Source organism: Bactrocera tryoni, unplaced genomic scaffold, assembly GCF_016617805.1.
Source record: "Bactrocera tryoni isolate S06 unplaced genomic scaffold, CSIRO_BtryS06_freeze2 scaffold_11, whole genome shotgun sequence".
Classification (NCBI taxonomy): Eukaryota; Metazoa; Arthropoda; class Insecta; order Diptera; family Tephritidae; genus Bactrocera; species Bactrocera tryoni.
The window spans coordinates 12,449,005-12,461,094 of NW_024395824.1; the positions used below are offsets into that span (position 1 = coordinate 12,449,005).

Genomic DNA, 12,090 nt, shown 5'->3' on the forward strand with positions numbered 1-12,090 from the left:
GTTGGCAAGGAACAATATCGGTAAACTTACAAGGTTTTTCAAGCCAGAAGATAAAGTTTATGTTAGGACCAATAAAAGAAGTGGCAATAAATTTACAAAAGTTTTTATGGAAAAAACGATTCAAATGGATCTAGGATGCACAATTTTAATAGATAATAGGAAGGTTCATAAGAGTAATTTAGGTAATATTTTTTATTTTTTTTCTCGCCTTTACAGAGTTATTTTACCACTTTTGCGTACTCAGGGCTCCGACAGCAAAATTATTAATTTTACAAAATCCAACTACATACCAGTTATTGACGGAAATGTAGCAGTTTGTGGCAAATATGACTATTTAACGAATCGAACGAATTTGACGAATTACCTCACCATCTTGCGGGAAACAGAAAATATATTTCACGTTTTTCTCCAATCACACGTGATTAAAGTTCTTCAAGCAGACATTAATCAAATTTATCGATTGATTAAGACGGTGAAAATTCACCATAGACAAGCGCGAAGCACAAACATGATTGGCACTGCGCTAAAATACATAACCGGAACTCCAGATTTCGATGATTTTAAGGAACTAAAATTTAAAACATAAGAACTTATACGGATAGAATCCAATGACCATCAATTTCTCAAAAACACTCAGATACAGCAGCAAATCGATAAATAGACTGAGACTGTTAACAAAATATTGCTAATACAAAAAACGCCGACATTGACACTTGGAATCTTTTCGAATTACTAGTGACCAGAAATTGGGCAGTTATAACAAATTTGGACAATATAATTTATTCCATAGCTTTAGGTAAATTAAATGTTGTAAATCCTATAATTTTGGATACAGATGCAATTTCGAAAATATTGATCACTGAGTACACTTTAAATGTACATAAGCATAAGCGACATTGTAAGTAATTCTAAGTTGAAAAATTTTCAAAATGATGATGTAATATACTTTATTGTTAAGTTTCCAAAAATTCAAAAAGGATGCATCTTAGTTAGGGCTTTTTCCGGTGGCACACGACGACAAAATATTTTTTTGGAGGCCGATACTGTTGCGGATTGCGGCAACTAAAAAAACTGCACGGCACCGCTATCTGTAAAGTTTCTGTAAAATAAAAACGGATTCTACATGTGTGAGGCAACTATTCAACAATAATAAGGCGACATGCAAAACTACCAGAACCTTGAACCCCTCATCGAATTTGACAGTGGCTTAATTATCATAAATCACCAAACAGTCGAAGTTCGGGAAGAAGAAACAGCTTCGGTTACAATATCCGGCACTTATTTAGTGACATTCGAGGGAGAAGTTTGCATTAATGGTACAACTTTTTTCAATGAAAAAATGAAGGCAACGCTCCCACCTGGGATTCCTTCAACGCAGTTTGTTAACTTGACTGACCATTCGAAAATTTTAAGCCTACCTCATTTGCGCAAAATTAATTTGAGGAACCTTGGCCACATTGAAAACCTATATGGAATAGTCCATAACCGCACTACCCTCTACATGATAGTGATACTGGTGGTTGCTATCATTATAGGTGCAGCATTAGTATTTTGGACACGTAGGACGAATAAACGCATAAAGAAAACAAACGACAAGAAGGAAGCGGTAGCCAAGATCATGAAAGCGGTCGCGGTCGGCCTCGATTTAAAAGGGGGGAACTTAACACATTAGTCTGCCCACTTTAGCGTTTTTAGAACTACTCCACGCCAGCCTGTAAGCGCGGGAATAGCCTGAGTCATCATTTTCCCATCAGCTGGCAAACTCTTCGCTACAACAACATCAGCGCGCTAGCAGCAAATCACATGTTGTCCAAACAACAACAACAGCATCAGGTGCAGTAGCAGCAGTAATGCCAAAATTGTGCCAAGTGTGGGGAAATCAGGCAGGGCTTCTATTTTTAAGTTTCAGTTGTATTTCAGAGTTTAACAACAGCACATAGTGCTGAATAAAAAATTTATATTAGAACAGTTTAATTTGGTTTTAATATAAACAAAACCTGAACAACAGCACATAGAGCTGAAGATTAATTTATGTCTAATACTTTACAATCCCTTATTGTATGTGAATGTTAGTTGGTTTTTTACGCATTCTCGCCGAAAGCCTTTATACAAATACTCCATCTTCTTCTTCTTAATTGGCGTAGACACCGCTTACGCGATTATAGCCGAGTTAACAACAGCGCGCCAGTCGTTTTTTCTTTTCGCTTTGTAGCGCCAATTGGTTATTCCAAGCGTAGCCAGGCCATTCTCCACCTGGTCCTTCCAACGGAGTGGAGGTCTTCCTCTTCCTCTGCTGCCCTCGGCGGGTACTGCGTCGAATACTTTCAGAGCTGGAGTGTTTTCGTCCATTCGAACAACATGACCTAGCCAGCGTAGCCACTATCTTTTAATTCGCTGAACTATGTCAATGTCGTCATATAGTATATCTCATATAGCTCATTGTTCCATCGAATGCGATATTCGCCGTGGCCAACGTGCAAAGGACCATAAGTCTTGTGCAGAAATTTCTCTCGAAAACTCGCAACATCGACTCATCAGTTGTTGTCATCGTCCAAGCCTCTGCACCATATAGCAGGACGGGAATTATGAGTGACTTATAGAATTTGAAATTAGCAATAAAGAAGTTAGTAAGGTTTTTGTTCGTCGAGAAAGGACTTTACTTCTTAATTGCCTACTCAGTCCGAAATAGCACCTGTTGGCAAGAGTTACCCTACGTTGAATTTCCCGGCTGAAATTGTTGGTGGTGCTTACGCTGGTTCCAAGATAGACGAAATTATCTACGACTTCAAAGTTATGACTGTCAACAGTGACGTGAGAGCCAAGTCGCGAGTGCGGCGACTGTTTGTTTGATGACAGGAGATATTTTGTCTTGCCCTCGTTCATTGCCAGACCCATTTGCTTTGCTTCCTTGTCCAGTGTGGAGAAAACAGAACTAACGGCGCGGGTGTTGAGGCCGATGATATCAATATCATCGGTATACGCCAGCAGCTGTACACTCTTATAAAAGATGGTACCTTCTCTATTTAGTTCTGTAGCTCGAACTATTCTCTCCAGAAGGAGGTTGAAGAAATCGCACGATAGGAAATCACCTTGTCTGAAACCTCGTTTGGTATCGAACGGCTCGGAGAGGTCCTTCCCGATCCTGACGGAGCTTTTGGTATTGCTCAACGTCAGTTTACACAGCCGTATTAGTTTTGCAGGGATACCAAATTCAGACATCGCGGCATAGAGCAGCTTCTTTTCGTGCCGTCGAAAGCAGCTTTGAAATCGACGAAGAGGTGGTGTGTGTCGATTCTCCTTTCAAGGGTTGGTTGTTGGTTTTCCAGGTCTAAAGCCACACTGATAAGGTCCAATCAGTTTGTTGACGGTAGGTTTTAATCTTTCACACAATACGCTCGATAGAACCTTATACGCGTTGTTAAGGAGGCTTATCCCGGCTTATCGAAAATACATACGATTCTTATTATTAACAAAAAAAAACTATTTTTTGGGGATTATGATAAATTTTAATATTGCAGATATGATTGTTTGTAACAAAATTTTAAAATATAACAAAACAAAAATGCGTCAACGTGTTATATTAGACAAAATTGTGTTTTTCTGGTTGCCACCACCACCACGGATCAAAAGATCAACGCGGTATGGTTTTCATGTACACACTATGTATTTAGTTATTATGTTTTGATAATGATCTAATTTTGTTAAGCTTTTCAATACGAGCGAAGCCGCGGGTAGAGTTATTAAGTGATAATTTGTAAATAGGCAGATACTATAAGTCATTTATTATTTTTTAAGTTATTATATAATACTTGGTTTTTATTTGCAGCAATATTTCATACTATTTATTTTCATTATTTTTATAATTATACATATGCATGTACAATAATTAATATTTTTACATTGAATGCTATCCTTCAGCTTACCTAATTAAATAAATATTTATTTTAATTAGTTTTCTGGTTATTAAAACTGAGTTATGTCCCAACAAGAGGTTCTTGGCGTATTTCTGATTTAAGTTTCACAAACTCTTTGGCGACTTCATCATTATTACGTTGTGATAAAATGCGTAAAATCGTCCAACCTGTCTCATCCATCTGTATACGACGCTGCAGGGGTAGCCAACAAGCAACCGAACCCTGAAAGTTTTAAAACGAAACATAATTGATCAAGACTATCGGCTGGTGCACGAAATATTTTAATAAGTTAACTGGAGATGTTTTCCTTAGTGTCTGTAAATTAGCAAGAAAGAAGTTAGTAAGGACTATGTTCGTGTGGAATGAAGATTTTGTACTTTCACAACTTATAAGGATAAACCCGTGTGCATATTTTTAATTGTTGGGACAACTTTATACTAAAAACTGTTGGACTTGAATTCAATATTCAACGAAATTGTGGGTAAATCGTCCTGAAAAAATAATATTTAATCCACATTTATATCGATTAGTTTTAGGGGTGACAAGCAACCGTTAGGTGAAGAAAGCGTTTATGCATAGTGAGAGAGCAGAAAAACTTTGCAATCGGTTCTAACTAAACCTATTACAGTAAAAATAATTAGTACAACAATGTAATTGCAGTGGAAAAATATAGAAGATATTATCAAAAAATAAAATTGAAATGAAATAGATTATCAAATTTTTACCTTTTCCGATATGTCTTTTAATGGTATAACTGCAACACCAACTAAGCGATCTTCTCTAGCAAAGCAGTAGTCTTTAACACAGATATGTAATTCAAAGAACTCCAACTGCTCCTCGTTGCCAATCGTGCTGCGTATATCAGGGTTAAATATGCGTTTTATACATATAAAAACAATAGTTGAAAAAATATAAATTAGTTCTTACAAATTAAATGTTTCATTATATTTTGGCGACCAATTGTTCGACTTGGACTTTGTTGCAAATTTTCGTTTCCTATCCTGTAAATGTGGTCCGATCAAATTAATTTCAATAAATGGACGAAACATTCCTGTAGCTATTTGCCATTTTATATCATTTGCAGCGACAACTGGAAATAGCGAATGAATGAACGCATAAGGCTTATCATTAACCATTAACATTATATATAAGTATTAGGGTGTGTCATTCTGAGTCAACCTTCTTTTTCAACTGAAAAACAGGCTAAAAACTTTCGAAAATGTGAAAAAGAAAGTCACTCAAAAGATGAGCTCCTAATATTAATATTAAGAGGTGCCTCTTTCAAATTTTCTGTTTTCCATATAAATAACATGGAAAAAAATAATTTTTTTTTGTGGTGGTTATTGTGCGAAGGTTATTATATGGGCACGCGATGGCTGCCAGTGGGGATGGTATACTCGATTCCGATCCTACTCGAGAATCGAATTTTCTCGTAACATAATCGATTTTTCGGAATCGATCTTCAGTAGTCGAAGTCGATTAAGAATCGATTTTTGACATTCGAAAAATCGATTATTTTACGAGAAAACTCGATTCTCGAGTAGAATCGGAATCGAGTTTACCATCCCTACTGGCAGCCATCGCGTGCACATATAATAACCTCCGCACAATAACCACCACAAAAAAAATTATTTTTTTCTATGTTATTTATATGGAAAACAGAAAATTTGAAAGAGGCACCTCTTAATATTAATATTAAGAGCTCATCTTTTGAGTGACTTTCTTTTTCACATTTTCGAATGTTTTTAGCCTGTTTTTCAGTTGAAAAAAAGGTTGCCTCAGATTGACACACCCTAATAAGTATATTTTGATAAATTTATAGTGTTTTCGTGCTGAATTTTTTTATTACTTGCATTACTTTTTTACCTTTTACATTAACTTTGTGCTCGCCAGTACCGGGATGTGAGAAAAGATCAATTTGTACTGATATTTCACCAACACTTTCCTCTTGATTTTCCGGATCAACTGGAAAAAGTAGTAAAGAACACACGTTTGTCTATTGTTTTTTATTCCTCAAGCGACATTTAAGAACTTTTTTAAAAGAATATGATATAAATATCATATGTCATAAGATATTTAAATGTACTTGTATGTACAAATGAACTTTTACGCTAATTTAAAAATATTTACTCACTTTCATGTACTTGACTGGAGATAAAAGTTTTGATAAGCGTGTCTGTCATTTGGGTGTATAAGCTTAAAGCGTATCGTAAACTTTGTAATTCTGGCGACTTCTCAAGGAATGTTTTTTTCAGTCCATTACCAGCAGCATGGAAATATTGCTTGATGGTATCTAAGGCAACATCTAATACAGCACATTGTTTAGGTGACAAATTTTTTTCGACCTCCTTGGAAATATCCATAACACCGCTAAGAGCACTCTTAACATCTTGTTTGCCAGACATATGACTTTTAAACAATCTTCCCATATCTTCAATTTTAGCATTCGAAGCAAGGTTCTTGGCATTATCCGTTAGATGTTTAAACATCATCTGTAAATTTAAAATAGGATTTAGGTACAATCGTTAGTATAACATTTTGATTTGAGCTCACGCTTTTATCAGTCATTGGAGGTAACACGATCGTCTTCTCCAATATACGCATAACAATTTTCCATAGCTCTTTCAGCAACCGTTTAAGTACAGTTTTTTCGCAGGATTGAGCATAAAGTGTTAATGAACCATCCAGCAAATCCATCAGTGGTCGGAGGACCTCATCAGCTTCAACTGCAACAACATTTCCTTGTGCAGTTTGATTGAAATTCATATTGTTACCTCCTTTAACAGAGAGCAGTAGATCTCCTAACTCTCGAACGGACTGTGTTATACGTGGCTCAAGGCTATAACAGAGGAAAGTGTAAGAATTCATGAACATAGAGAAAATAAAATAGGGCTTGGATACAAGAAAAAAACGTACACTTAAAGAAAGAGAAAATGTTAAATGTGTAAGGAACTTGTGAAATATTATCCAATATGGCATTTTCAATTTCACTATAATTAACATTTATTTCAAATGTTAAATTTTCCTATAACATAAGGATAGAGATAACCACTTACACACCTGACAGCAAACTGTGATGCCAAGTCATCTAAAGCCAGATTTAGGTTTTGTTGTAATTCTTTTAGTATATTCGCAGCATCTTCTTCTAGCTTATCTCCCCCCATTGATTCGAACATTTTTTCTAATTGAACTCTCAGTTGCTGTATATTATTCATGAGTATGCATGCCTGTTAAATATTCTTATTACTTAATTTAATAGTATCCATAAACCAGTGTTACCTACAATTCTTTCATCTTTCATATGAACAGGAAACTCTTTCTTGACGATATCGGCATATGCAATCAGTACTTTTACGATAGTTTTAGCAAAACGCCTCATGTAACGCTTCCAGATTTCTGGATCCGGACACTCGAGTTTGCTAACAACATCGAAACACTGTGTTAATTGTGTAAATACATCAACAACTGAGTTGGAAAATAACGCATGCTCGCTACTCTTTTGGAACTGTAATTAGAAACAAAGTAATTATTAATATTAATATGTATTTTTCGTTATTCACCCCATCTTTCTTATCGCGGTTGAATGCACCATGCAAGTATTCTAAGGACACGTCATCATTTTCATTTAACCATTGCATGACGAAAGGCTCAAACCAGGCTGGATATTCGGGAACTGCACCCTTATATGGTGGGACCTCTTTAACATAATTACTATAGAGCCATTTTACGCGAAAATGTAGATTCATATATGCTGATGATTTACAAAGGCGATGCTGTTCGTGTTCTTCTAATGCATACTTCATATCAACAGCGAATAGACTCCACATCGTAGCTGCAGATAGCTGATAAATTAAAAAACATTATATATTAATTGTGGAAGTATATCTTCCGTATATTCTTCTGGAAAGTAAATTTCATACTATTTTAAAAAAAATTTATTATATTGGACGCTATTTAAATGATTACGCACTCGCCTTACTTTGTTCACAATATGGCCGCACATATTGTTGCCATCCCATTTTATTTATAATTAGATACATATTAATAGCGGGATTCTGTAACCAGTCTCTAGTCTCTATTTGAGACATTTTGAGGCAAAGTCTCAATTTGAGACTAGTTACTATTCACTAAACAGTCTCTAGCGTTAGTCTCAAAATATTGAGACCTGGTAGTTAGCAGGTCACAAAACTAAAAAGAACTCTTGTCTGCCATTTTGAATATACTGAATAGAGATCATCATAGATATTAATCGTTTGTCGTTTCTTTATATTTTGTAAGCAACTCAAACGCGAAAAGGTTAAAAATAAATCAATTTTACATAAATTTCGTAAATATTATGAAACAAAGTCAACATATATTTTTATTTTCATTGATAATTATGTTTTTTGACTATGTTATAGAAAATTAATTATTTGTTATCGACATATTTATTTTCATTCAAGTGTAAAAACATCTCTGAATAATGAAATGTAATAGATTTTGTGACTGTCACTTACAGAATAGCTTACAAAATATAAAGAAACGACAATCGATTAAAATCTATGATGATCTCTATTCAGTATATTCAAAATGGCAGACAAGAGTTCTTTTTAGTTTTGTGACCTGCTAACTACCAGGTCTCAATATTTTGAGACTAACGCTAGAGACTGTTTAGTGAATAGTAACTAGCCTCAAATTGAGACTTTGCCTCAAAATGTCTCAAATAGAGGCTAGAGACTGGTTACAGAATCCCGCTAATCATCTGAAGTCTCAAGAATTGGCTCTAACTTAAAATCTCAAATTTAGAGACTTGAGACTGTCTCATGTTACAGAATCGCACGGTAAATTTACAGATTTATAATGTTGCCAGAATATATAATTTACATATTTATAAAGCTGCCACAGTTCGACCATCCTGACTTGTAATCGTCCCGATGACGCTTTGATTAGAGAGACTATGGTTTAACCAAGGTTTGCTACTTCCCATATTCCTTCATAAGGAATTTGGTTCAGTTGAAAACCCTCGATGTTTCTCAGTAAATACCTGTAATTAGGAAGTATTTTGCAAACTCTATAGGGACCTTTAAACTTGGGGGCAATCTTTTTACATACACCTGGAGTACTTATATAATTTTGTACCATAACATATACTTTCTTTGCGTCCAGTGTTTATCTTTCAGCAATTTATTATATTTTGAGACTTTGAAATATTTTCTGCTGCCTTATCCCTAATTTCTGCTAAGTTACGTTCATTTTCGTTTTAAACATTTTCTTCTAGTCTTTCTCTAAAAAAGTCAACGACATTCCCCTTTATTAAACTCCGAAAAGTAGTTCGCTTGGAGTTGTGCCTATACTACGTTGCATTGTCTAAGCTACAATTAGAGCCACCGCTGGTTAGTTTTGCTATCATTAGCAGTGTTTTATTTGACCATCATAAGCTAATAGCTAAATCATGGATAAATAAAACTCATTTAGCTAATTTCATATTTGCGCTTAAAAACGAAGTGTGTTGGCAATACGGGCGGGAATAATCAGCTGATATTAAATTTGTTTCTAAATGTCTGATGTGAAGAAAAAGTTAGTTTGAATTCTTCAATTTGTAAACAGGTTATTAAATTACTATATAAATATATTTACTTGGTTCATTTGATGATATTAATACAAAAAAAAAAATAAAAAAGGTTCATATTTGTATTAATTTTAACTTAAACAAAATACAAAATTTTGTAATTTTGATTTGTTTACATTTTCATCTGTCAAAATTAACTTTATCGTTATTGCCAACTCCTTTTTTTGGAATAATCATAGCTATTGTGAATGAAAAAAGCGATGAACTGGCAATGCCTCTAGTTCAATATAAAAGCTATGATAGCTTATGACAAGTCAACATAATTATGTTGGCTGAGTCTTCCATACAAAATAAGCTAATAGCTTAAATTGTTGGTCAAATAAAACACACCTATTGGTGCAAGACCACGATTAACGCGATCCACCTATCCATTGGCTTGTGGCGATCCTGTCGCAATTTTGACATGTTTTAGGTTATTTGTTTCTAAAACATTTTCAAAATCTTTTCATGTAAACGCACTGCAAACTGCTGATTCGGTCAATTTATTGTAATTGACTAGTATTGTGAATTGGCGTACCTTCTGCACTAATTCTTAACAAAAAATGTAACAAATCTTTATAATATAAATTGCAATTGTAGAATCTATTTAAAACTTACCTTCTCCAACTATTTTACGGTAAAATATTTGTTTAAGCAAAATGACAGCAAAAACAGGGTTGGAATTATATTTTTACGTGGCATTGCATGAAAATAAACATGGGTTTTGGTCTGACGTATTTTACAGGCATTGCAAATAATTTTCTGCTTGTGTTTGTTGTTGTGCCGTTGCACCAAGAGGAAAATTCTGCATTTCGTGCACCGTGCAAGGATTTTGCAAGAGTAAGAGAATACCCTTATATTTTTTCTTAGAATGTTTAAATGACACTGGACTGAAGTGATCCACATGAATACTTTCGAAAGGTACGATTCCTTTGTGTATATTATGTAAAAGGTCCTCATGTTTCCCACTCTTCGGAGAAAAGGCAATACACTTCAGGCAATTTGAGATATATTGTTTTATTTTTTCCTTCATTTTGGCAAACCAATATGATTTTATTATAGCACTGAAATCTTTGTCACTTCCCATATGACCCATTTCATCGTGAAACTTTCTCAATAAATGTTCTTCCATCTCAATTGGTATATAAAATACTATATTTTGCCCGTTTTTTCTATAAACTAAGCCATTACGATTTTCAAAAACACCATTTCCCTATTTTCCAACTCTCTCCGGATCCCAATAATTTTTCTATCCCGATTTTGGCAAATTGACATATTTTGCTCAAACGTGTTTTCTTCAAGAACAAGGATATTTGAAGTGCGACTAAGTGCATCCACATCGATCATTCTGTTTCCATTACGATGCTCGAGAACATACTGAAATTTTGCAATTCAAGTGCCCATCTGGCTATTCTTCCTTCTTAAAGCTTAGTACGCAGCTCTCAAGAAACGTAAAAACTTCATATAAAAAAACGCTTAAGAAACGGTCAAGATTCTTTCCTGCGACAAACTTACTTGTGCTAGTACGCAGCTCTCAAGAAATCTAGTACCAATTTTTGATACTTTTTTCAGTAAAATGTGAATATGGCAAACCTTGTTTTGCGAAGAAACATCAAATCAACAATTGTTTCTTGAAGGAAAATCGAAGTAATCGTCAAATTCATCCTAAATTAGTTGAAATCATTATTATGAAGTACATATATTCCATTTTGAAATGTTGTATAAAACCTACCAAACATCAACAACATTTCTTAAATCTCAATAAAAATATTTATGTTACCATACACATACACACATACATATTACGCACAAAGTTTGTTTTCTTTGTTTATTCTCTCTTGCTCTTCTAATGTAGATCATTCACAATGCGTAACCAGCTGCCAAAATTACTTGAGAAATAATGTATTGTTTTTCTTGAGCAATTACTTGAGAGCTGCGTACCAACCTTAAGGTCCGTATCCATCTCTTAAGTAATTGCTCAAAAAAAAAGAAATACATTATTTCTTCAAGTAATTTTGACAGCGAGTTACGCATTGTGAATGATCGACATTGGAAGAACAAGAGAGAATAAACAAAGAAAATAAACTTTGTGCGTAATATGTATGTATATATGTGTATAGTAACATAAATATTTTCCTTGCGATTTAAGGAATATTGTAGATGATTGGTAAGTTTTATACAACATTTCAAAGTGAAATAGACTTTATAATAATGATTTTAACTAATTTAGGACGAATTTAACGATTACTTTGAATTTCCTTCAAGAAACAATTGTTGATTTCATGTTTCTTCGCAAAACCAGGTTTGCCATATTCGCATTTTATTGAAAAAATATATTAAAAATTAGTGCTCGATTTGGCTGGGATTTAGAATAGCATCCCCGGATTTCGGGAATAAAATGGGTATCACTGGAAAGGTGACGTTCTCCAGATCACGAAAATATATAGTTGCCGCTGACTTATAGTTTTAAAGATATTTGCATTTAAAGTTGAAAAATTGACAACTTTTACATTGATAATTTGTGTATTGTGAGTAACTTTTTCACTTATATTGTGCACTTTCCACTTACTAACACTTCACTATAACGTT

At 34.3% G+C, this 12,090-nt stretch overlaps 1 protein-coding gene across 6 annotated transcripts in view; it reads right to left on the bottom strand.

The window, feature by feature from the left end:
• Window positions 1-3,759: 3,759 nt before the first annotated feature.
• LOC120779452 overlaps window positions 3,760-12,090 on the bottom strand; it is a 112,186-nt gene continuing 103,855 nt past the window's right edge. For 4 of the 6 annotated variants that reach the window (XM_040111708.1, XM_040111709.1, XM_040111707.1 and 1 more), the window contains 9 exons: window positions 7,475-7,756; window positions 7,198-7,419; window positions 6,975-7,141; window positions 6,468-6,753; window positions 6,049-6,406; window positions 5,781-5,879; window positions 4,842-5,004; window positions 4,640-4,766; window positions 3,760-4,136 (listed from right to left, as the gene is read on the bottom strand). In XM_040111708.1, the coding sequence (XP_039967642.1) occupies window positions 3,975-4,136; window positions 4,640-4,766; window positions 4,842-5,004; window positions 5,781-5,879; window positions 6,049-6,406; window positions 6,468-6,753; window positions 6,975-7,141; window positions 7,198-7,419; window positions 7,475-7,756 (1,866 nt within the window). In that variant the 3' untranslated portion in view covers window positions 3,760-3,974. Of the gene's footprint in view, window positions 4,137-4,639; window positions 4,767-4,841; window positions 5,005-5,780; window positions 5,911-6,048; window positions 6,407-6,467; window positions 6,754-6,970; window positions 7,142-7,197; window positions 7,420-7,474; window positions 7,757-12,090 lie in introns of those variants that run through there. The other 2 variants (XM_040111710.1, XM_040111711.1) reach the window with 2 other exon arrangements.